The sequence below is a fragment of the Buteo buteo genome, chromosome 6 (genome assembly GCF_964188355.1).
Source record: "Buteo buteo chromosome 6, bButBut1.hap1.1, whole genome shotgun sequence".
In the NCBI taxonomy this organism is placed as follows: Eukaryota; Metazoa; Chordata; class Aves; order Accipitriformes; family Accipitridae; genus Buteo; species Buteo buteo.
The window spans coordinates 12,860,517-12,886,910 of record NC_134176.1 but is presented as its reverse complement, the minus strand read 5'-3'; the positions used below and the strand labels follow the sequence as shown (position 1 = coordinate 12,886,910).

At 37.1% G+C, this 26,394-nt stretch overlaps 1 protein-coding gene across 6 annotated transcripts in view; it reads left to right on the top strand.

Annotated features, from left to right (window-relative positions):
• The window catches only part of TECPR2 (tectonin beta-propeller repeat containing 2), a 46,310-nt gene that overhangs the window by 430 nt on the left and 19,486 nt on the right, over nucleotides 1–26,394 (top strand). For 4 of the 6 annotated variants that reach the window (XR_012650672.1, XR_012650673.1, XM_075029819.1 and 1 more), the window contains exons 2-16: nucleotides 4,312–4,596; nucleotides 4,710–4,838; nucleotides 5,261–5,392; nucleotides 6,335–6,492; nucleotides 7,617–7,929; nucleotides 8,722–8,854; nucleotides 10,189–10,659; nucleotides 11,306–12,294; nucleotides 13,747–13,930; nucleotides 15,880–16,053; nucleotides 18,272–18,452; nucleotides 19,926–20,067; nucleotides 21,400–21,640; nucleotides 22,446–22,535; nucleotides 23,368–23,601. Coding sequence is in view for 4 of the 6 variants with exons in the window: in XM_075029819.1 (XP_074885920.1) it covers nucleotides 4,363–4,596; nucleotides 4,710–4,838; nucleotides 5,261–5,392; nucleotides 6,335–6,492; nucleotides 7,617–7,929; nucleotides 8,722–8,854; nucleotides 10,189–10,659; nucleotides 11,306–12,294; nucleotides 13,747–13,930; nucleotides 15,880–16,053; nucleotides 18,272–18,452; nucleotides 19,926–20,067; nucleotides 21,400–21,640; nucleotides 22,446–22,535; nucleotides 23,368–23,601 (3,805 nt within the window). In the remaining 2 variants the exon portion in view is untranslated. Of the gene's footprint in view, nucleotides 1–115; nucleotides 248–4,311; nucleotides 4,597–4,709; nucleotides 4,839–5,260; nucleotides 5,393–6,334; nucleotides 6,493–7,616; nucleotides 7,930–8,721; nucleotides 8,855–10,188; nucleotides 10,660–11,305; nucleotides 12,295–13,746; nucleotides 13,931–15,879; nucleotides 16,054–18,271; nucleotides 18,453–19,925; nucleotides 20,068–21,399; nucleotides 21,641–22,445; nucleotides 22,536–23,367; nucleotides 23,602–26,394 lie in introns of those variants that run through there. The other 2 variants (XM_075029820.1, XM_075029818.1) reach the window with 2 other exon arrangements.

The following is a 26,394-nucleotide window of genomic DNA, read 5'->3' as shown; positions in this document are numbered from 1 at the left end:
GTCTGGTCTGGGTGGTAAATCCGGCATAAGCTGAGGTAAAGCCAGCGGGAAAGCGAGGCGGCGCTGCTGGCTGTCCGTCCGGCAGCCCCCGGCTGTGTTCTTCCTCCCCTGTCAGGAGCTGGAAACCCGTCAAGTGCTAGAACGCAGCGTGTTGGGAAGGACTGGTTTGAAACAACTGCCAGAATATAGAAACACGTTTAGGGAAGGAAGGTTTCCTAGAGAAACTGGGTGTCCCAAGACCATCAGAGTGAGTAAAGCCCGGGTTCCGCTGCCCCCCTCAGCGTACCTGCATGGGCAGTGACCCCAGGTGCTCCTTTTTCTATCCTTTCCATCTCCGACACCTACGTTGGATTGTTTGGTTGTGGTTTTTTTCTTCTTTCAAAAGAAACTCTTGAGCAAAAATGCAGCATTTCATGAGTTGTGTAGAGCGACAGGCGTGTTAATCGGGTTCCTCAGCATTCCCTTCAGTGGGCTGTGAGTTTGTGTTCTCCTCTCTGCTTGGCAGCTGTTTGCTGGGAAAAGCTCTGGAGATGTGGCAGTCGAGTACCCTGCTCTGTAGGCTAAAAATGCAAGAAGTACTAGAAAATAAAACCACTTTCCTTTTTAGTTGGCAGGATCTAGCTGAGATAGTAGATTGTTGTGTTTAGCTGTGGTCATATATATGAATTTGTCCATACTCTGATGAACTTAAATTTAAGTTTTTGTGTCAAAGAATGAAAAAACACAAAGCTGTTTTCCCCCTTGCACACATAGGACACTCGAGCTCAGAGAAATGCAGTGACAGCTTTAGCCTTCTGCAGTCAATCTGTGGCATACCCTGGCACTGAACCTTTAACCACTGCTTATTTGTTTAACCATGGGATTATCTCTTGCTTCAGTTGCCTCTGTTAGGCAGCATTGAGCCTTATTCCTGTTTCTGAGACCAGAGAAAAAGAAAAAAAGTTTGCTTTTCAAAACATGGCCTTGAATGCAATATTTAAAAACTTGTTTTGAACTTTGCGAGTTGAGAAGGAAGGACTGTCTTCATGTGGTGATTGTTTTTGATGTGCAACATAAGGTATTTTTCTCTACTTTATCTCTGCTGCAGGATCGCAGCTTAGCACAAGCTGATTTGCCCTATACGGCTGTTATGTACTTCAGAGTAACTGTGGCTGACGCAGTGTGAACATGTGCATCCAATTCCAAAATCTGTCTGAGAAAATAGATTATATCCACTGTTTGCCTTTGATTAATGAAGTAAGAAGAACAGATAGCAAATAATCCTAAAGCTGTTAATAAAGAGACTACATGTAATACACAACTGTGATTAGGGGGATGTTGAAGACTTTAGGCTCAAAAGCAGAAAATTGTGGTGTTTGTGCGGTTTTTGAATATATAGGCCACATTGCAATTCTCTAGTCCTTTATACATTTGGTTTGTGTAGATAAAATTACTTAATTGGCAGTATTTTTAGTAAAGTAATGATTTGAACTTTGTTATATGTTTCCACACAAGCAGTGCAAGTGTTTTGTTAGTCTGTAAACCATTCAAGATGAAACTAATTTGTGTACGATGGCAAGAAATTGTAGTTTATTAATACACTTTTTTATTGTACAGGGTGAATGGGTTACTGAGAACAAAACTTAATTTCATTTTTTTAAAACTTTGTCATCAGAGAAGACTGAAATAAGATTGTATATAAATTTTATGAAGAGTGAGAACCCTAACCTGACAGCAGTTTTTTTTAATTTAACTTAGTATATGACAAGAAATAATTCCTCCCAGTGTTGTTGGTTTGCTTTGGGGGGGGGGGGGGGAGTGTGGGGAACCCTATCAAACTCTCCCTTTTCTTTACTCTTTTTAAATTAAGTGTAAGCTTACAAAACATACATCAGGTTGCAGATAGGGTAGTTGTAGAGGAAGGAGTAATAGTCTTTTTCTGGATAATACGAATTTCCATAATTCCATAGTTTGTAATGAATTACTATGTTTTTAGCAGTTTAGTTGAGCTGGAACGATAAGTGATGGTAACTAAGAGAGAGAATGAATTTTGAGGACTTGCAAGGTCCTTTGGCAACTGGGGAGTGCGAGGTGGTTCCAGCTACAAGAGCAGCTTTGGATGATGACAGATGTGAATTGTAGGAGTGACAAAGGGGACTTAAAAAACAAAATATGTGAAATTCATGAGGCAGTAGCTGGGGAGTGGTAGAAGTTGAGATTAGACAGAGGAAGATTTGTACGTGTGAGACTCAGGACAAAGACTGGATTTTATTTTATTAGAAAAAAGAAAGAAAGGAAAAAAAAAAAACCAAACCCCCAAACCAGACCAGCAGCTAGTAAAATTACTAAACTGGCAAAGCAGCATGTTTAGAACAGCAAACAAGAGACTTTAGCGGTGGGGTCTCTTTTTATTTAGTTGAGAGTAGATAGAAAGTAGTAAATGCTGAAGGAGAGGGCAGAAGACCTAAAATACAGGATAGGAAATAGGTGGTGTGTGAAAATATTGTAAAAGAGTGGTGATGCACTGAGGTTATCTGTTAACTTAGAAAACAACTCTGAAAGCAACTCTTCATTCAGAAATAGTTTGGACACATTAATCAGCTAACCTTTGTGATATTTTATGAAATGGTTGTCATGACTGGCAGTAAATACTGGAGGAGAGTGGAATTAATTTCTAAGCTCTAGCAAGCAGTAGAATTTATCACAATTAAGAACATCTAATAACTGCTGCTAGCTCACTTACTGGCAGGTTTTGTAACACAGGTAAAATACGGGTTCAGTAACCAATCTTTATTCCTGTGGTCTTGTCTAACATGGGCTTAAATGGGTAATGTCATGCGAGTAATCCCTTTGGATTTAGTGGAATTGTATGTTGACAACAAGTGTTGCAGGGCCCAAAGCCACTGTGCTGAATCCTCTTGCACAATAACTGAAATAGTTTGAAAATTGAGACTCGGAGCTTTTCACAGTAATGGAGATATTAAACTAAAGCAGGTATATTTTTTCTAATTTAGTTGATATACACTGTAAGCAATGTGTGAAGCTGCCAAACAAATACCATTTTCCATCCTCAGAGAAATAAAAACTAGGCACAGTAGGGCATATCACACAAATTGCAGTAGGAATACTTTACAGAATAATTTTGAGCATTTAGAAGTGTTTCTAACTTCAATTGACATATTTCTGTTTTTCACTTCTCTAAGGAAGTTAGAACTTTGCTGAAGCTTAAGAAAATCTTCAGTTTTACAGGCTTAAACAACCATTAATCAGACTTGCTCATGGCAAAATAAAATTCAAGAAGTAAAGGTTTCTTTCTTTTTCTGTGTTCCAGAGTCATCCATGAGGAGAATAGCTACTGCTGCAAAATGTTCTTGTCAAGGCTGTCACCCCACGATGAGAAAAATTACTGGGTTTAATTAAATTTTTAAAATATTTTTAGGTATGGCATGGTCATACCAACTTTTTCTGAAGATCCCAGTACGTTATTACTGTGATGAGCTCTGACTACATTTTTTTTCTTGAAGAAGGCAAACAGAATCTTTGTTTCCGTTATTCTTAGAAAGATACCAGAATTGTCCCCTAAGTGTATTTCATGCATCAGCATGAAATTATTTGCTTAACCATAAAGGGAAACACGGGCATATGGTACTTTTTTCTGTTTGCTCCTTATCTTTCTAAATTCAATTGCTATATGGATATTTCCTGTGTCTGTCAAACTGGGATTTTTTCATGTTTGCATTGCCCTCTTTTTCCCACAGTATTCTTGGTTTTTGGTTGTTATTTGATTATATAGCAGATGTAGCTCTGACTGAATTGTTTCTCAACCGTGTTTTTCTTGGGGTGCGGGGCATTAAGGAGTTGAGCATAAATACTAGTTTGATACTTTGATCTTATAGTACTAACGGAGTGAATATCCCATGCTCTGAGCACTGAAAGTATTGAGGGTAGAATTTGCAGATAGGTGAAGAAATATACCGTGTTGGTTGTTCAGTGTCAGAGCCCTTACAGTTCTTTCACTAGCTGGAGGAGAAGAAATACTGCATTTGAACTTAACTTTGACGAGCTCACAGCTGCAAGAAAAAGTGATTACCCCGTATTTAGTGGTTACCATACATCCTTAAGATATTGGCTGAACCTAAGAAATAAGCTTATTCTTACGAAAAGGGTTCTTCTGAGAATAACTTACATTCACTAGAAGAGTTTAACTTGCTTTTTCTTTATACAGAAGAACCAGAGAATTTCTGCATCCCTACTTGCTAAATGGTGTCTTTCTGTTAACCATATACTCTTTTCAAACAAGTTAATGACACGTGTTTTGCTTTTGTCTTCCAGATTTCCCTACACAGTCAAGTAGATGTGTTTATTTCAGCCTTAAAATTGCTGATGCCAATGCTTGCTATGGCATCTGTGGCTTCACCAGTTATATTTAAGGAGTTTTGTCCATTATATTATCTTCTCAATGCCATTCCTACAAAGATCCAAAAAGGCTTTCGCTCTATTGTGGTATACCTCACAGCACTCGATACCAATGGAGACTACATTGCTGTGGGGAGCAGCATTGGTATGCTTTATCTCTACTGCAGACATTTAAACCAGATGAAAAAATACAATTTTGAGGTAAATACTAACTTTTACTCTTGTCTCTTCTAATGAAGCTGAGTTGCTCAGAATTGAGCTGCTGTTTGTTGCTCATTAACTTTGCAAGTTTTATGTATGGTTTGTTTCAACAGGGAAAGTGTGAATCTATTACTTTTGTAAAGCTGTTGAGTTGTTTCGATGATCTAGTTGCTCTTGGTACAGCCTCAGGTCGGGTTGCAGTTTTTCAGCTTGTGTCTTCATTACCTGGAAGAAACAAACAGGTAAATCTTTGCATTTGGCTAAACTTCTGTGAGGTTTAGTATGGCGTATCCTAGTAGAGTGTTATCATGATTCTTTATAATAGTGAAAACCAGCGAATTTTGCCTGATGAAATATCTGTGAATGTGTTTTAGGCTTCGTATTTTAAGCTTATAAAAGCAATAATCTTAAAGCATGTTTTTAATTACAAAAGATATATTTAATCAAAAATACTTTTGAGAAATTCCTAATTTGTAATAACTGGCTGAGCTATTTGGTGGTGGGTTTTTTGATTGTTTGTTTAGGGTTTTTTGTGCTAAATAAAAATTAGAATTACCTGTGGTTTTGTACTTAACGTCCAATTTATCAGTCCAAGTCACTGAATAGGCTTTGTCTGCATTTTCTTTCCCCCTCATTCTTGTATTGCTTTGGTATTGTTTCATAGCTTCGGAGATTTGATGTTGCTGGTATCCACAAAAGTAGCATTACAGCTTTAGCTTGGAGTCCCAATGGAATGAAATTATTCTCTGGAGATGACAAAGGGAAGATTGTCTACTCTGCCCTAGACCTAGACCAGGTGAGCATTTATTATAGAGACCTTAATTGCCATTTACAATTTTCTGAAAGAATGCTTGTGTGTTTAAATATTTAGCAATTAGTTAACTGCTTAGTATCGTGTATTTAGTTGGACTGCTTTATTGCTGTGTGTACACTTTGGCCAAGTGTGCACACGCCCAGCAAGACTACCATTGGGTGTCCTTCGCAGCTGCCTTACCTTTTTAAAAAAATAATATATAAAAAAGTGGTGATCCTTCTCATTTTCTCATGTTTCTGTCTGAAATAACTATCATATCTTCCTTCAGCTTTCAGCCAGTACTTTCTCTTTTGTTTGGAAAGGGTACCTTGCTGATTCACTATATTGATCAAGTACTCTTTTCAGAATTGTTCATCATCTCGGTCTAGAGTTTGGAATGAAAGTAATATTTGGGTTCTCCTGGGTGACTAGCATGTTTCCAGTAAATGGAAATTTTCTAATGTCTTGTTAATTAATACAGACCTGGGGTATCAACAAAGTAAGTGCTAACTTGAATTTCTATATGGGAGAAAAGTTTAAACAACAGCCATCCTGATTTACCTATGACTGTCCCTCATTTGATTTGACAGAGAGGTTTAACATCTCCAAATGTAGTAATGATCTCAGCATTATATGACCTGGCAGTGGAGAAGGAAGAAAATCTGTCCTAGCATTTCTATTGATTTCAAGTGAAATGCGTTGGCTAATATTTTAAGAGAAATTGAATTTCATAGTGTGCTACTGTGGTACTCAAAATATAACTCCCCTCTTGTCTGCATAAAGGAGCTCCACATTCATTAAGTGAACTTTGTGCAACAGTAGTTCAAAAGCTTTTGTTTGTTTATTTGTTTTCTCTTTCTTGGGTTTATTAATTTCTTTGAAGTTGGTTACTACCTTACATTTTTAGAAAGGTTGACTCTTGTTAATTGCATGTATCTTTAAAAGGGTATTTGCAACTCCAGCCTTGTATTGGAAGAGCCATCTTCAATTGTCCAGTTGGAATACAACCAGAAGGTGCTGCTTGTCTCTACTTTACAACGGACTCTACTTTTTTACACAGAAGAGAAATCTGTCAAGCAAGTTGGAACACAGCCCAGAAAAAAGTAACCCTTATAAAATCTTGATGCAGGCACATCTATTAATTCTAGCTTTTCAGAGTGGATTACAGAGAGAGTGATCTAAGCAGTGAAATTAACACAACACAGCAGTCCACTCATAAAAAGTTAGTTACAGTAGCTATGTGTGCTCAAACATGAAATGACAATTCTACCTACTTAAAAAACGCATGGTTGCAAATGTTACAGTCATATTTTCAGGGCACTATTATGCAAAAATATTTAAGATGTTTTCTCATTGCTTAAACTGAAATCGCCGCCAAACTTCCTTTGCAGTCCCTCTTGGTTTACTGTGACTTGGTGTGAGCATTGTAATCAGGTCCATCTAATGGCTGATGTAATATCTGATGCAAAAAGCAAGTCAGCATCCCAAATTTTCTTACACACTGAAGTGAATTAAAAGGGAAAATGTATAGCAAGCACTTAAAGTTGATGTGAAGGCTAGGAACTTCTGTAACTTTATGGCATCTTCTATTGCGTAATATCTCTCGAATATGAAGGAGAAGGGAACCCAGCCTTAGAACAGCATCACTGACTATATCTAGAAGTAGAGGAACCTGACTCTTGAAAGAAGATTTATAATGTATCTTTCAGGGATATGAATAGTAAGAGGAATACCAAGGACCATCTTATGTGTGGGGGGTTTTCTTCGGTCATAGTAATGGTGTTTTTATGCGTGAGAGATGAAGATTTTAACAGTTTAAGTCTGTTCCGTGCTTCTTGCAAGTAGAGGTTGTCAGTTTCTTAGCATTAGTTTGTAGTGTTTTGCCTGGTTTTTATTAATCCTGGGAGAAGTATGACTGCACAGTAGGATCCTTCTGAGATGGACAGAGAGTACCGTTAAGGCTATGAAGCTTATTAAGAGTCGTCGTTTAACTTGCCTAATAGATGTCAGACACTACATCTAAAGCTGAGGGAAAACTGTTCTTACTTGGAAGCACTGTTCTTGTCTTACTGTAACCAAATTTGTACTTCAGACATTTGACTGAATACCTTAATCAAAGATTTTTATTTTCAATAATTTGGAGTCGTAAATTTGTGCCATCAGTTTTAAAAATTTTTTCCAAGTTGACTATATAGCTTTTAAAATAAATTTTTCTTTTGCATTTTAGCACTGGCAAATTTGGAGCATGTTTTATACCTGGCCTATGTAAACAGAGTGACCTGACACTATTTGCTGCCAGACCTGGGCTTCGTCTCTGGAAGTCTGATGTTCATGGAACTGTTCAGGCCACGTTCATATTGAAAGATGTATTTGCTGGAGGAATAAAAACTTTTGAACTGTATCCTCGTTTGGAACCACCTGACAGAGGAAGTTACAGCTCCCCGGAGAAACACCTTGGGCTTGTTTCGTGCTTTTTCCGAGAAGGATGGGTGCTGACCTGGAATGAATACAGCATCTACTTACTAGACACTGTGAACCAGGTAGATAAGTCTTGTGGGTGCCTATTTTGTTTCTTACTTTTATTCGTTCATTCTATGCCATGAGACTTTCTTTGGGTTATCCATTACGCTTCCATGATTTAAATCCATATTTGAACATAACAAAGATGACTTTCTTGTCTCCCTCTTCAAGTTGTTGTTGCAATGATATACTCAGAAACTAGCTTGGTATATTATATATATGAAAATTAAATATGTTTAAACTTTCAGTCCAGGTGTTAACATCATAATTAATTCTGATACTTAGCAAAGCATACATAAATCTAAAATCTAGTAACTAATGCAAAAAGAAATTTTAGGCCTATACAATATGCCTGGAACTATTTATTCTTTCCCTTCTAGTACTGTTGGTGTCCGCAAAAAAGCGAGTATTACATTTTATTTGGTATAGAGTGAGCTGTTAGCTATTTTGTCTTCTTAAAAGTGCATATGAAAGTGAATGCAAGCTTGTATTAAACATTTGTACTGTGGCTCTTTTCTGCCACCGAATTATAATTGTTTAAATTGTTGTTATATTGTTGCTGCTAGTTTGGACAGAGGAAATTAATAGATCTGTGGAATGAAAATTAGTATGAAAATGAGCTACATCATGATTAAAGGGTGCTTCCCTGTTTTTTTTTTCTATTTTCTTTCTTTGTGATAAGGTAAAATCTTTATTTTGTAACTATCTATGTTGATTAAATTCCAGTGAACACTTTTGTTAAGAGCACCATCTTGTCCAAACAGTGTCCTAATCTGATACCAGTTATTTCTTTCTGTGTTGACTCTTTATAGGCTTTGATTGGTGGCTTGGAAGGATATGGTGATATTGTGTCTGTATCCTGTACCAACAATGAGATTTTTCTCTTAAAGGGAGATAGAGACATAATAAGAATTTCAAGCAGACCTGAAGGACTGTCATCAATAGGTTTGTATAGATTAGAAAACTTTAGTGTGTACTTTGTGGAACATGGTGCCTATCATACTTTTTTTTATATTAAAAAAAACCCCAAACAACCCAACCCAACCCAAACCCCACAAAAACCCCTTCCGAGTTATTGCAAAAACCTACTAGGTGCTGTAGAGTTACTTATCTGTTTCTACAGATTATATTTAGAGATCTGGTTTATCTGCTCATATGAGCTTCTGGTTTGGCTGCAGTGAGAATGGGGGCATTAAGAAACTAATTATCATTCCCTTTTTTTGAGAGTGGATCAGCATTATCCCAGCCAGCCATCTCTAATCTGTGCATCTGAGACCTTATTCTCAACCATGATGGTGAAGCAATTTGGATTCCTGATCATTGTTATCTCTTTACTGGTCAGTCTCAATCATCTGGGTTGGAGATACCTGAATATGTTGATTCTATGCCACCTGTCACCACCTACATTCCAGAGAAAATCTCAGCCTTTCCAGCAATGAAAAAGAAAGAACTGGCAAAGAACACTCACTAGAATTCCGAAAAGAATTTGAGAGTTCATTTTCTTATTTGTTGCCATCTGAGTTCAGCATCTGTGTTACTAGAACTCTGTAAAAGGGATTAATAATACTTCCTTAATGATGGTGCTGGCTGATTTCTCAATCATAAAGATTGTAAACACCATTATCCAGCATATTACACTCACAGGACTACTTACGCATTTAAAATACTTCATCTTAGCTTTGCATTAGCAAAATGCTAGTAAATATGCTATGAAGTCTCACTGAATGCTAGAGAACTTAACTTTCTTATCATTTCATATTAGTGATAGCTGTAGTCATTTAAGCAGTTCTTTACTCACAAACTTGTAGGGAGTGTTTATTTTTTTAATCTTAACTTCCAAGTATAGTTTGAAAGGAGCCTTCTTGAAGTATATTTTCTTCTAATTACCACAGTGGTTTTTCTGGTAAATTTTCCTTGAGTCTTTCAAGATCCTGAGTGTTTGAATGAAGAAGTTGAAGATAACAGGGCGGCACTTCAGTGTGTGATACAGTTGGGTCTTCCAAGCTGAAGACCTGTACCGTTCTTCATACATAAACATAAATTCAGAATTTTGCTGATAGAAGTTTGATACAGGCTTTGGGGGATTGATTTTACTAAAATGATTTCATATAGGTTTACTCACATGAAGTTTACATTGTGTATGTGTATATATATATTTGAAATGTTGCAAACTTAGAATATTTTTCTAGTGCATAAAGCTTCTTTCAATACTTTCCAAGAACTATTCCCCTACTCACTTGATGCACTAGTATTTATACTTCTATTTTTCTTTTGATCAGTTTCAGATGTGAATTCAAAATTGCCGAATCCTTTAACAGATACGAGTCCTAAATTGCTGACCCCATTATCAGTAGTTGCATCTGTATCATCTGGCCCTTCAGTGGAAACGGATAAAAAAATGGTTACTTCCCCTTCAGTTGTTGGTGATAAAAATGACTCTTATTCTTTAGAGAAAGATTATCTGGAAACTCCAATGCTATCAGAGAAAAGTTCTGATAGAGTGGGAGACTTGAGCAATGAAACAAGAAGAAGGGGCTGCTCTGTAGTAAGTGAATCAAGAAGCAGAAGCAGTTCAGTAAATTCTGTGGACAGTGGCTCTAGCTTTATGATATGTGCAGACCAACTTTCGGAAGCTCAGAGAGAAGGTCAACTTTCTTCACAAAGGTTCAGCACAATCAGCTCTGAAGATTTTGATCAAGAACTCATTGTAAAGCCAATTAAAGTGAAAAAGAAAAAAAAGAAGAAACAAGGTAAGTCCAGCAGAACTTTCCCTGCCACTGCTCATTATTAGAAAATGTCACTTTTGATGTTTCACACAAGAGAGCATGTGTTTGACAAGGTTTGTTTATATTGTATTGTCATGCTCTTGAGATATTTGAGTGTTTGTGGTGGGCCATTTATGTTCAAGATGAAAGCCTGTTTTGAAAGTGATAAATTGATTAAGTCTTTTTAGATCTGTTTATTAGTTTAACTTTGTTTTGCTTTATGTAAACATGCTTAAGGTTCTAATGTATGGGGTAGTGGTAGCAAACAAAGCAACACTCTGCTTCCAGTTTTATGTTGGAATTGTGTAATATCTATTCATCCTATTTAGAATATTTGACAGTGTCTTTCTTAGCCATGGTTTTTAGTTTGTTAAAATAATGTGAGTACTTGATTACTTTAATTGTTTACTATATTGGTGTTACAACTTTAAAATGTTTTGCTATTAATACTTTTCTGGCTTTATATGTATCATTTAGTGTTGAAGTTGAAATAAATCAGTATGTTAAAATTTAGGTTTAACTGTGTTCTTCCTCCAGTGATAAAGATATTTTAATTTCTTACCTTGCATCAAAACTTAATAGACTTTATTAATATTATTTTTTCCCCCTTTTTTTTGTTTTGTGAGAACAGAAAGTGGGACCAGGAAAAACCACAGCTCTCTGGAAGGTACACCAATTTATGAGCGTCAGCTTTCAGGTGATAGTCCACATTCATTGAATGCAGACTCATTTTCCGTGACTTCCAGCCTAATGAGTGGCAGCATTGATCATTTGAGTACTGGATCTCCAGAAAGCATCTTCAGTGTGGAGTCCCATACCATCTTGCAAGAAGATAATGGTTCGGAAACTTTCAGTGTCCTACAGTCTCCTGAGTCTGCGACTGTACTAATTAATGAAGAAAATGGAGATATGATTGATTTACAGAAACTTCCAAACAGTGACAGTGGCATGGGTACTTCAACTATTATAGATACTTTGACATCTGTCTCTCCTCTAATCCTCACAGAAGACTTGACAAGCAGTGTTGATGGTGAATATGATGGTAGTGTGGTTTCTGCAAGCAATGAATGCTGTCTTGAAAAGCTGAGCCAAGAGGAGGAGCCAGATTTTCCTACATTGTGTGAAATAGATGAAAATTTAGATAAAATGAAGCTGCAGGATACTGAAAAATCTTTTGAAGAGCCAGACCTTACAGACCAAGAGTTTTTGGAATGTGACAGTGTACTTGGTGTTCAGACATCACTGACGCCAAAGGAAAGTGATGAAACTGGTAGGGAAGACCAACAGCAACTCTCTCTGATACACAGTGCTCTGTCAGATCCTTCTGTTCTCCACTTTGACATCTCTAACGATGTTTATTCAGATAACACTTCCATTTCTGGGTGGAATTTTGAAAGTGCAATCAAAGCTAAATCTAGTACAAGTGCTGCTGAATGGGTAGCAGACGCTCGTGAAAGTAAGACTGAGAAATCTGCCTCAAGTGATGAAGAGGATATTTATGGACATAGCTTACCGTATTCATCCTCAGAGACTAGCATGCCTGAAGTTGGTGCTGGGCCTGGTTCCCAGGATGTGGCCAAGATAAGCCTAGATGAAATGGTGCTGTTAAAATCTGATCAGGTATATGTTTCAATTTAGTTAAAATACATAATTGTAGCATTTCAAAAGAAACATTCATGTAATTATTATCCTTTACTTCTTTAGGAAAGCAATTTTTTTTCTTACTTGAGTAAACAAGTAAAGCATAAAGCCAAACAGCAATATGTGTTGTAACTCTTATGAAATGTGACGTATCCGACTTCAGAATGGTTGATGTGTACTTAACAATGTGAAGAAGCTGCACTGGCAGTATTATTCCCAGCTCAACAAAAATGCTGTCATAAACCGATCCATTAAAGAGTGAACAGTAAAACCAAGTCATGCTCAAAGGCTGCTCCTTGTTAGGGTCTCCATTAGCCCAAATTCTGCACGATGCTGTCCCCAACCTCAGCTGACCTCATGGGGAATTAATGCTGATTATCTCACATGGCTGGCCCCTGTTTAAGGATCATTTAACCTGTAAATACTCAGAATAAGGATTAGTCTTTCTTTGTGCCCTAGACAGCCATTAGTACTATTTAAATTGTTGACATTTTTCCTTGTTCTGTTAGCCTCTTTCATTCATTGTTATGTTGTGGGTGAACATTTCCAGAAATAGCAATTCTCATATGGACCATAGAAAAGAAGTACTAAAATTAATTGTAAAATCTGCAAAATTGCCAAAATCACTGGGAGTTTTAGCAGAAGTCTTAAGAAGGAAATACAATTCTTCTAGGTTGGGGGTTTTGTTTCTTTTTAAATCTAACAGCCTTGTATTGAGATCAACCAAGTATTTGTTGATGAACATTGAGTTATAAATTGATGGTGTCCTATCTGGTAACAACTGCAGCCCAAAGTGTAGAAGACTTCTAGTTTCAGGTTATGATAGTCTTGCACTCTGGAAAGTTTAGAAAAGCTCCAAAGATGCTTACATTATAGGTCATGTTGGCAGCGCTTGGGTTCACCTCATGCAAGCTATCAAAATTTAAGATAGCAGTCTCTAAACCAAATTTCTGCAATACATGGCTCCTGTACCATACAGAGTATCGGAGTTGCATGTATAGCTGTGTCTGCGCTCCAGCCATCTTGTTGCCTTTGCTCATCACTTCAATGACAACAAGTAATTTCCTGGACTAGGGACAGACTGTACATTTTTATGTATTCCTTTTTGCCTCTGCCATTTACTTTAAGTATGTGTTCTTTAGTTAATAAGAGAAGATTTTCCACTTTTCAGAGGTAGATGACTGTGGAGGGTTTTGGTTTTTGCTAAAACTTTTGTTCCAGTAGTCATACTTCGCAGTACATACTACCTTGGAGAACACTGACAGATGTAGTTTTATTTTACACAAGGCAAACGTATTCATTGATTAGGGTACTTAAGAACCTTAAGTCTAGCTTTTTTTTAATCAAAATACGGGAGCTGCTGTGCTTGTATAGCCATTTTCTCGTGCAGTTTGAAGACACCTGACAGAGTTCTGACTCTACAGTTTTTAGTTTGCAGAGAGCTGGATGGGATACTCTGGCCCTGGTTATGGCATCCTGAGCCTGGTTGTCTCGGAGAAGTATATCTGGTGCCTGGACTACAGGGGCAGCCTGTACTGCAGCGCGCTGCCCGCCGCTGGCCTGCGCTGGCAGAAGTTTGAAGACGGTGTCCAGCAGGTGGCAGTTTCCCCCTCAGGTTGGTTGGCTTCTCTCTTAAATGCAAAACGTGTGTGGACTCGTGCGTTTTCTTTGCTTTCTTATTGTTTTAACAACGGCAGTTACTTAATTAGATGAAACTTGTCATTTTTCTGAGATTACAGATCCAGTTCTGTGACTATGTAATTTCCACATAGGCAGTTTATTATTATTTTTTAATACAGTACTTCTAGAAACTTGGTTGGTTGGGACTTGTTTCATGTAAAAGTAGTGTGGGTCTGTTTGTTGTGGTTTTGGGGGTTTTTTGGGTTTTTTAAAGTCATATCAGGTGATACGACTGCATCTTCACTACTTCTGCATCCCATGTTCTAGTTTATGTGGCTGTCTTTCTAACAGGTTCACATTGCATTTTGGGAAGTTTTCAACATGCATCTACCCGAGTAAAGTGAACTTCAGAAGCAGCAGTTGCATGGTAGTCAGAGATAAATGAAGAGGTCCTTGTCTATACAAAACCTTGGGTTTTGATACAGAACTGCTTATGATTCCCAAATTTAAAATTATTTTTGTTGTAAATGTAGGATTGGTTTTGTGTATGGGCTTGTTTGTTGTTGTTGGGGTTTTTATTGTTTGGGTTTTTTTAATACTAAAGAAAAAAGCTTTTAATTTTTGGTGCATTTGTATATGAGTTTTTTCTGGATGGTTGGGAATGGGGATCATGTTGGATTAAAATGAAACAGGTTTTGATTATAAATTTGTGTCGCTTTTGGCCTTCCAGATTGTTTCAGGATTGGTGCGAAAATACAAATTTCAGACATTTTCTTTACTTAGTCTCCTGTCTTGCCACTGCTTTTCTTCCCCTGTCATCTCTAAAAGCACATGTCAATCTTTCCTTCTCTCTGTAGGGGAAGATTTGCTATCTGTTTTAAGAAGTGTGTTCTATTTGATCTGTAGCTGAGCTTTGTTATGGACAAAAAAAATTTATGAGTGGCTGTGCTAGGTGAGGTCATAGGCTCATCCAGCTCAGTATCTTGTCCTTAACAGTGGTCAAAAGCAGATGTTTGCAGAAAAGTAAAAGGAATGGGCTGGCATGTATGACATTTGCCCTTGGTAGTTTCAGACTGCAATTGTTGGTAGCTCGGAGATCTCCTGGGCAAAAGGTTGTTTCTCTGTGTTTTTTAGCCTTCAGTTCTAGGAACTCACCCAATTTTTCACTGAATCCATACAAATTTCTAGTATCCACAGTTTCCCGTGGATGTATTAACACAAGAGCATGTTAACCAGAAACATCAAAATGGAATCAGATGCTACTTTGTGGAATTATTCAAAGGAAGTTAATATGACAATGTACTGCTCTGGTAGGAACCAACATGGATGCCAATCAGCAGTTAGGTTTGGAATTCCATTTTGTTATCCTTGCTAATTCAAGTGAGGGGGAAAAAGTTCTCAAGATGGATTTGTGAAGTTGCATTTCTGAGTTTTGTCTGCTCATGATGTGCACAGCTGTTCAGGTCTTTGTCACTCACGACTGGTCTGCAAAAGTAATGATTTACTACTAGTATTTGTAAAAGGTGGAAGTACTACAATTAACCCCTTTTCCTTTATGTACAGAGAATGTACCAAACTAGTACAGAAGCAAGCCATGAACTTCAGTCTCTTAATAGTAGGCTTGTTTGGCCCTGACATGGAACTTGTTTTATTTGTTAGTGTTCAGTGCACAACTAAGGAGAAGTGACTTGCGTTTGAACATTTAAAAATCGCACATACTCTAATGGTAAATGCATTTCAGCAATTCCTGGAGAAGTTGGCCACTGTTCTGGTCTTTCTTTTAAAAAAAAAAAAATTATAAGTGTTTTTAAATCTCGCATTTTTGTTTAGTGCTGCTCATTTGCCTTTCCCTCATATTAGTTTAGGTGTAGGTAGGACAAGTCAGCTGCTTCTGTTACAGTAATTGCTAAGTGATATTAAGTTCTGTCTTAACTCCTCATACAGGGGCTCTTCTCTGGAAGATTGAACAGAAGACTAACAAAGCATTTGCTTGTGGAAAAGTAACTATAAAAGGAAAACGCCACTGGTATGAGGCTTTACCTCAGGCTGTATTTGTAGCTTTAAGTGATGACACTGCCTGGATTATCAGAACAAATGGAGATCTGTATCTGCAAACAGGTACCTGAATTAATTGCGGGCTCTTTGAATTTTTGCGGGCTAAGATTATTAGAGTTCAAGTCTATGGAATGATCATAATTTGTTTTAAACTTTTATCCACAGCCAGGACATAGGGAAACCTTTTTATTTTGATAAATGGTTGGAAACTGTTGTGAGATTCTGTGTAATTAGCACACTGGAAAGCCAGTTCATGGCCACTTATTTTTTTCTGCCAAGTGGATTACATACAGTATAGAGAATTTATGACATGGGAAGGATATGGGATGGATGCACATAAATAGAAAAGGATTGCAGAAAATATTGAAATAATATTCTTGCCTTGAAAATGGTATGGTGCACTGAAACAACTGAGCCTTAAGTGGGTTTTCTTTTCTTGCTTTAAGGATTTTAACAAAGTTTTAAGAAGGACTTTGAAAGGCGATGAGATAGTGTGTGGCTGTTCAGAAGAAATTCAGGTACGGGGGACAGAGTAGGGGAAAGTAGAAGCTGTGTGTTTTGAAAAGCACAGATCGGTTGGAGGTAAGAGTTACCACTTGATAATGAAAGGAAGGTATTCTGAGAAGATCATAAAGTGCTTTAGAAGTATAGACAAGTGGTCAAGTATTTTATGTGATAGAGAAAGCAAAGCCAGTGGATGAATGGAACGGGCTGTGGAGCAGCAGTCTTTACAGCTGCCTTCTCACTAGGTGAGAATGAGGCAAGAATCAGAAAAATGGATAGTGTAGTGGCAACTTTGAAGTCATGGCCTTAGTTTTATCTGCTTCAGTGAACAGAAGAGGATGCATTTGGAAGATGTTATGCAGAAAATATTCAGGCTAAATACAAGGAGGTAGAATGAAGGATGGAGGTCCAAGTTTTAGACTTAAGGGAGAAGAGTATCAAGGGCTCTTGGGCATGTGGGTTTTGCAGAGAGAGCTGAGCTGGTAAGGAAAAATTACAAATAACATGATGAAAGAAGAAGGGGAGAACTGGATAAGGGGGAAACAGACGCACTAAAGCACAACAACATTACAAGTGGCTATCAAAATTCTTATTTGTCTTCTGTTTAATTCTGGTACTTTCCTAATTTCTATTGTAGATTTAATTGCTGTAGCACAATATAGAAATTCTTTGTGATTAAGAAAATTGTTTAAATACACAGCATTGTTTCAAAGATACTCTACTCTTAAATTATTTTCTTTTCATTAAGTGTAGTAGTTACAGAGAAATCAAGTGGCCTGCCCAAGGTCATATGCATATTGTCAACAAGCATGGATAGTGGTGATAGAGTGAACTTTTGATGCCAATTGCACAGGGCTCTGTGGAAGTTTGTCAATATTTTTTTTCTTCCCTGGGAGAGATTGGTTTGATTATATCAGCTTACATTCTGCTGTTCTTAGGCTTCTAAATTTGTGTTTGATGCCAAAAATACATTCTTAGTGTATCTGTCTTGTAAATGTGAGGTAACCGGTGGATAGTTGTTTCTCTAGGATTTTTTAATTCCCGCCACTGTCCTCCCTAACTTCTGTAAAAAAAAGTGTGTGCTCAGAGGTTTGGAAATGAACGTTCTCCTTGTTATTTTACAATATCATACAGATGAGTCTGCTGCTTTGGCAGCATTAGAAAATTCAGCAAAAGCTATGTCTCTTGAGGTGTTTCACATGCAGCCGTGTAAATCAAGCTTCAGTCTAACTGTGAAGAAGACATGTTCCGCTAGATTATGTGTATAAATGTGTACAAACTACCTGTAAATCTACCAGAACCTCTCTCCTTTCAGTATTACATGCTGTGGCATGCTCTTTTGCAATTGCTCTGCTGCCACTATTCAGATCAGGTTGCTTCTCTCCCTGACATGTTTTGAGCGAAAGTTCTTCTGTTAGTGCCACCTTCTCTGATGCTTCTGCCAAGTCCAATACAGGTTTTATAAACGGAGGTTCCTGATACTGACACTAGAGGGAGAAAAAGAACAGAAATGACAAGACAGGACTTGTGCACTCTGCAGGATGTTGAAGGATATATAGTGTTTTATTTCTTAAAATACAAATTCAGCTATATTAGAGGAAATGATTAATAGTTTATAGAAAGAATAGTCAATCAAGGTAATAGTGATCAAATGCAAAATGTTAGCGTGTCAAGGATATTCCCCTCCTCATTTTCTTTTGTTGGGTAGCTTTGTCTATTTTCTTTTAGTTGCAAAAAGCCGAAGTTTGTAAAGCAATCCTCATTTTTTGATTTCTAGGCCTGAGTGTGGATCGTCCTTGTGCCCGAGCAGTAAAGGTTGACTGCCCTTATCCACTGTCACAGGTTACATCCAGAAATAATGTTGTGTGGGCATTGAGTGAGCAGCGGGCCCTGCTATACCGGGAGGGAGTACGCAGCTTTTGTCCTGAAGGAGAACAATGGAAGAGTGATATTGTCAGGTAATGACACTGGTGGGACAGCGTCATAACCTGAATGACACAAATAATTGTTTTCAGTGCTGGTACTCCTTGATGTTTGAAAAAGCGTTACCTGAACTTGTGTGTATATGTACTTATATATGTGTGTGTGTGTGTATGTGTGTATATGTCCTTTAGTCTTTCTCCAGACATACTCAGAGTAACTGGTGGTTTTCTGTCTGATGAATGACTGCTATATAATGAAAGAAATTGCCATAAACACAAGTGGTAACAGAGTTAAAGTGAGTTTAAGAATGTGAGAACAATTTTTAAAAGATGTCTACAATGTCTTTCAATATGACTTTTTTGATTGAATACTGTTTATTTAATTTGTGCCATAAAGGCTTTAATGAGCTCTCCAGATATGAGTGACTTTTTTCCGAGATTAAATCTCAGCATTTTCTTGGTCATCCACGCAACTGGATAATACTTTTCCACTTCCCAGTCACAGATTTTTATAAATATTCTGGGTAATTGGTATTTAGCTTTGTAGTTGATCCTGTGCTCGAGGTAGTTTGTGATAAAGTTAAAAGCAGTGAGTCTTTACTGCTGGCTTTGAAACTCTAGCATATACTCTCTTGTGACATCAGCCTGAAGCGGGTATAGGAAGAAATTCCAGTTCTTGTTGTCATATGATTTTATCTTCTACTGAATACCCTATTATGAAGCTTTAACTTGTGTTACCTCCCAGCCTGGTATTTGGCTCTTGAAAAGTCTAAGGAAATATTCAGTGTCTTGTTCAAATCTGAAATTTGCATGTACTTTAATTAGTTTATTTAATGAAAATATCTGTTTGACCTACACCTTAGGTACAGTTAATGTTCTTGGGCTTTGTATTAAAATTGCAGAAAGCAATCCCTATTTGTTCTTAAATTGTTGAGAAATGTTCTCTGAAAGAAATAGCATTGTTGGCTACCTTTTAAATGTCTGATATGATCACCTGATCCTGTTGATTTTCTGAGCTTGAAAATTGTTTACTTATACAGGAAACTTATAGTCCTAAATGCAACATTTATCTTTGCCATATAGTTAGGTTGAGTTTTCTATTTATGGATCCTGAACTGCTAGTATTGTTCTCAGAATAGGTCAAGGAAATTGGAGGAGATAGTTATGAAGCTGCTTTATCAAAAACTTAAAGAATACAGCTCTTTATTTCTTATTTACTGAACAAAATAGGTTTTGTTTAGTTTCATTGTCATGTATCCAAGTTTCAAATCTCAAGTGATCTTTGAAGGACTCAGTTTTTTGTTGTTGAATGGTTTTTACTTATGCAAACTAATAAAATTTGAATTACTGAATAACTGTGAAAATTTGAAATCAAATGTATTTTTGAGCTTGGCCACACTGAGTTTGATCATTTTGACCTGCTGTTAGCATTATAACAGCTTCCTTAAAATACCGTAAGCATAAATTTGAAGTAAGGTTTTTAATTTTTTTACTTGTTTGCATTTCCAGTGAAATGCAAGCTTTGGAACCAGTGTGCATAACCCTTGGAGATCAGCAGACATTATGGGCTTTGGATATCCATGGAAATCTGTGGTTCAGAACTGGTATAGTTTCAAAGAAACCACAAGGAGATGATAACCATTGGTGGCAAGTAGGCATTTTTTTTTATTTTGCTTTCAGTTTGGTCTTTTACCTTGGGTTTATTATTTGTATTGTTTTCCCATGAGAGTCTAAGATAAAATTCAATGAATTGTTTGATACATTATAGCATTCTTTATTCAATATATTAAAACCACAGTGTGGCTATGGCTGAAATCCCTTTTCATGTCTGCTATAAAAAAGGGGAAAAAAACCATCCCATGGTCATCCAGAGCAGCATCACAACAGTTTTCAGGAACACAAGAAATGCTCTACCAGGTCATATCAATGGTGCATGTAGCTTCATATCTTAACAGTGGCAATAGGACATGCTGTTTAGGCAAAGCATTCAAGTCTGGCTGCTGAATACAGTCTCTTCTCTTGTTTTCCAGTACCCATCATTTTCCTTAGCTAGATGAAATAAATAATAAGTAACCTTGCAAAAATTTATTATGCATTTTTCCATTCAGTTGAGGTTTCTTCGAACCATGTGGGGCTGCTTGCTTCAGTCGCAGATCATATGGGTAAAAACAACTTGGTTACTGCAAGTACTCCCTGGTATTGATTTAGAATTCCCAACTCTTTGTTTTCCCCAGCTTTTCTTACTTTCCCCAGAGATAGGGGTGGGGGAGAAGGGGGTACAAAAACAGTTACAGAGAAAATTTGTTTGTCTACATGTCTACCTAAGTTAAAAGAATTTCATTTTATGGACATATGTAATCTCTTCTTGTATGTGGTCATCATGAATAGCTTGGCTTTGAGGTTATTAGCAAACTGCTCTTCTTTTTGTGCTCTTAAGCATTTCCTTACTTTCTAGGAGTATCCCAGATTGTTGCCATCCTGGTTGTCCATGACATAACTTGGGTAATTGCTTATTTAAACCTCCTCCTGCCTTATGAATTAAAATGCCCATGAGGTTGTTGTCAAGGAGTATTATATACAGGTTTTTGCGATGTGGTTTAAATTGCTACACTATGCAAGTTTCTTTCTTCCTTTGGGAAATTGAAAATTCACCTCTTAGTTTGTGGAGTTCAACATGTTTTTAGGGAGAGAGGAGAGCCGTCATCCCAAAACAAAGGACTTTCTTAAAATGCAGAATTCAAATTGGATTGTTGGGTAGGAGGGAGCTGTAAGCTGATGTTTAATATTGGTTCTTTTTTATTATCAAGACTCATTCAAAATATACCAGTTCTATTTTTCCCTTCCTACACTTAGAAGGTTTCTAAACTCTTGGTAGATTTCCTGTACATAAAGCACACACACAAAAAGAAAAGCTTCTGATGAAAGGTTCTGCAGTTCACCCAAAAGCTTAATTAATTATCAAGAACACTTTTTTTTTTTCCAGGTAAGCATCACTGATTATGTAGTGTTTGACCAGTGCAGCCTGTTCCAGACGATAATCCAGGCAACTCATACAGTGGCAACAGCAGCTCAGGCACCTGTGGAGAAGGTGGCTGATAAACTTCGAATGGCATTTTGGTCACAGCAGCTTCAGTGTCAACCCAGCCTCCTTGGAGTTAACAGCAGCGGAGTCTGGATCTCTTCAGGCAAAAATGAATTCCATGTGGCAAAGGGAAACTTAATAGGTTGGTGTGCTTTTATGTCTAATATTTCTAAGTTAAGAGAAATAAATAGGAGAAAGAAACTAACTACCGTTCTGTCACCACAAAAATTACCATGGTGAGTCAGGGCAACTTTAACAAACAATTCCATGTTTAAAAATTAAATGAAATTATTCCTTATCATTTGGTCTTAAATACTTTCCCATTTAAAGGGAAATATTTTTCATGGAAAATTCATTGTCCACAAGTGAACTGTGCACAAGTTACTCCTTATAGTACCTGCACTTGTCTCTTCTTTGGGGTGAGAAGGCAATCTCAAGCTATTGTACCTGTTAATATCTAGCACAATGGACTATGGTTTGTGATTGGTGTGACTATGCAAAACAGTAATGTTAAGGTTTTACAGTGATAATAGAGGAATTGCTTTATTTATCTTTCTGGCTATATTTCTTAAAATAGAATTTTGATTTAGTACATTTTTTTTAGTCAGGTGAACACTAAGAATAGACCTAGAACATTGTCTGTTTAACCTCATTGCCAAATTGGTCTCCTGTTGAAAACCATTAATCTTCTCCCTTATCCTCCTTTTCTGCATTCCCAATTTTTTCTGTGTGTGTGCGTGTATGTATACATATGTGTCAGGAGGAGGTTTTCTCCCCCCCACCTCCCCCAATAGTTTCTTGAAAGATGTATGTAGAAAATCTTGTCTAGATGGTATTTAATAATTGATTGCAATAGAACTTCTTTTAAATGGTAACATTTTAAATAATAACAAATTTTAATAGAAAATTAAGTTTCATACTAATACCACTCTGTTCTTTCTTTCTAGGCACTTACTGGAATAATATTGTGCCTCGTGGTACTGCTTCTGCCACAAAATGGATTTTTGTGTTGGCTTCCACAGCTTCATCTAAAGAAGGTTAGTGAGTCAACAGTGCAGTCACATAATATTTGATTTTTAAATAGAGTGGAATTGATGATGTAAGTAATTAAATACCTTAAATTACTTCATATTTTGGGTGCCTTTTTTCTTCTGTATGCAGGGATCTAAAATATTTGAAGTAAGGTGGAAATATGTCTGTAAAACTACAGAGGTAAAAAAAAGCATATCATCCCCTCTGCCACCTTTGGTGTGGAGTGGCATCCAAGAGAGAAACGGGTAGTCCTTTAGGAGCAGTAACTTCCGTTGTAACAGTAACATGAATTGCCGGAATTTGTGCTATGGAATCTTGGAGCATGCTTTGCTGGAATGCCCATACTAACCCAGTATTTCTGTCAGTGCAGTTATTGCAGCAAAATTGCACATTTTATTGTAAAAGTGCAACCATGGAGAAAATTCAACTGCTAGTTAAAATAGTTAGCAATTGCGTTGTCTAAGTACACTGGCTTTATTGGCAAAAATGTGTGATTTAGAGCTGAAAAAAATTGCTGTTTTTCAAAGGCAATTATCAAGGATAAAGAGCAAAATAATGAAGGGGAGCGATAGTGCACTGTTGTGTATGTATTCTCTCTATTAGTTTCCTCAAATGAGATCACTTACTACTTACTTCATTTGAGAAAGGGAGTATTTGGGTGCCTAAATAAGGGTTTAGGATGCATACTTGTACTTCAAAATCTTAGCCTATGAACATAGCCCAGAAGCTTTAGTTTTGTCTTCAAATGTACGGATCATATTTACAGAGGAAGTAGATGTGTAAGCTTTCTCAGTGTGGTTAGGAATTATTTTAATAACAGAAATGTCCTTTCCATAGGAAGCTTTCTGTGGCTGTGCCAAAGCAACAAGGATCTGTTTTGTGTCAGTGATCAGAATCCTCAGTTTCGTCCTTCTACAGTGCAGTTGCCACCGGAGACTGAAATGGTGCACTACTCTGCCTGCCAGGATGCCATTTGGGGTTTGGATAGTCTTGGGCAGATATTTATCAGAACACTTTCATCCAGCTGTCCAACAGGGATGCATTGGACAAAACTGGATCTCTCTCAATTAGGTATGACGTTTTTATTCAGTAGACTATCTCTTAACTCTCTTAGCAGACAGTCAATATTCTCCTTCAGAAATATCTTTTGGTTTACTGATATAGAATATTACATTTACTGGATTAAATAGTACTACGATAATGGGCCTCACAGCAGAGGACTGTAAAACATCAGGAACAGCTATGGCTTTCAAACAATGTTTCATTTAGCCTTTTGCTGGAGACAGCATGTTTACTGTTTGCAAGGTACTTTATCTATTTCATACACAAAGCCCTGAATTTTATGGTTAAACACGTTCTTAACAGAGTGATCAAAGCTTCTTTAGGATCCCGTGAAGGAAAAATTATGTTCCATGAGTGATGCAGCTAGTAACACTCTTATGTTTGGGTTTATACCCATGTCGTGATTCAGCATAATGTTAAGAATGTGCTGCTGGTTAACTGCTCTTTTCATTTGGTTAGGCATAAGACCAAGATTGTTGACCGTATTTTGATCATTAAAATATCCTTCCAGTTTGGCTCTGGGGTAATCAGGCTACTTGTCAGCTTCATCAGTAATATTCCAGTTAGATTTATTCCTTTGGTAGTCTGACTGTTAGAACATTCTTATCTTCATGCTAACCTGCATTCCTGTTTCAAGTGAAGATAAAAGAAACTGAGAGTATGCACCATTCTTGCACCATTTAAAAAATAATTCAACTGTTTTGTAATTTTTCCATTTTTAGTGGCAGTGTTCATGACACAGCTGAAAGGCAGACACAGCTGGCAGACTTTAAGCCTCGTGTACAATTTGTAATACTTTATGGGAAACTTTTTAAAATGTGTCTTTCAAAAGTGATTTGTTTGCCAGTTATACACCAGGTTTTGCAGACCTGATGAATTGGTTCCAAATTACTAATTGTACCATAGTTTAAGCACTGCTTGATGCCTTTTACCTTCACTGATGCGTTTGTCCACACTCTCCTTCTTGTGTTGCTTAGTATAGTTTGAAATTTTTATCATGATACCATTGCTTTCCAGCAGTTTAGATAATAACTAACTGAAATAATAAATAACTTCTTGCTATTTCTGAAAATCTCAAAGCACTCATAAAGGAAATCAGTGTAATTGGTGCTAGCTGACTGTAATATCTGGCTTGTGAACTTCAGCAGTTCAGAAGTTTGATCTTTACATTCAGCTGTTCTGTTAGCTTCACAGCACGTGGTGGTATCACGGAAATCTGGGGTCAGGAAATACTTCAAACACTCCACCTTACCTGTCACTCTGGGTTAATACTTAAGTGTGAAAATGTTTTAGGCATTTTTCCTTCAATTAAATGCATATGGCAGATCACTGCTGACAAGATAGTGCATATCCATGTTTATAATATAAAAGCCTTTATTTGCGATAATGAGGCTGAAGAAATTGGAGAACTGTTGTTATTGTTCAAGTGTATGTTTAAGTTTACTTCTGAAACATTAGGACTGTAATTAGGGGGAGGGGGAGGAAGCAAGTAGCTGTAAAATGGACTTTAGAATTCTGTATGGAAGTGATGTGGTTGCCAGCATTAATGTTGAAATATTCATAGTATGTTGGTAGTATCTTCCTCTTGCCTTTACACTATGTACTGGGAGTAGTATCTAGTAAATTATTTTGATTAGAGTTCCACTATTGCTATCAAGTTTTCTAAACACAGTAGAATGACCTTTAGGTTTCAACAATAAACAATGCCTCTGAATCATGCTACTTTCTCTAAACAGTAGGTGAATGTGGTTAGCGTGACCTTCTCCTAAGATAAAAACAGTAAGTGAGAGGAAGGAGAAACCCCAAAACATTAACATAAGGGCTGCATTTTTTAATATCAAATTGTACTGTAGACGTAAATAATACCAGCTATGCCGAGTAGGTGATATGTGATTCCATGTTTAAGTGCTCTGATGCTTGTTTGGATCAGAACATTTCAGCAGCTGATATGTCATGTGACAAAGCCGTTACTTCGAGTCATACTTTATGTTAGAAGGAATAATGAGGTTTTAAGTAAGATTTTGACTGTGTAGCTGAATGTCAAGCCCCTGCCTGCAAAAGAAAGTTATTCTAGATGTTCTTATCCCAAGCAGTGCAAGTTTTTGTGTATAGTTTTGTCATTTGTTTTTAATATGAAGCTGTATGGTTAAAGGAAATTTTGGGGTGAGAGGAATTAATTCGAATTCCCATGATTCAGAAAGTTAAAATAGTTTTTGGTTAATGAGAAGATCTCTTTACTATTACAGATAACTAAAAGATAAAGCTATGTAGTCCTGTTCCCTGTTCTTTCCTCCAGCAAGCCTTAACGACAGGGAATATTGCCTGCTGCAGAAATAAATTCTTTCAACTTGCACTCTGTGGGATGAAACTGCACCCCTCCTCTTTGAGGAGTGCTGTATTTGATGCACTTTACAAGCATTCGTTGCCAGATTTCACATCACTGAAGAGAGAAATGTTACCAATAATGGGATATCCCAAGAAGCACTGGCATGTTCAACCAACCAGCAAGGCCTATTTTTAGAGTCTTTAGTTTGGAGTCTGACCAGAGCATTCCTTCTCTTGTATATCTGTACTTATTGGGTCCCTCTTTCAGTAGAACATGTTTTCCATTACTTAGCATTGTGTTGTCCCGACACTGGGAGAAAAAAAAAAAAAAAAATCAAATGTTACATGTGTTACATCACATGGCTATTTTAAAATGAATGTGAAAGTTAAGAGTTTCAGTTGACAGTTAACTAGCAGTGCTTTTTAGTCTAAAATATCAGGTATGCTTCTCTACTGTCTTTGCAAACTTTTAAGAGC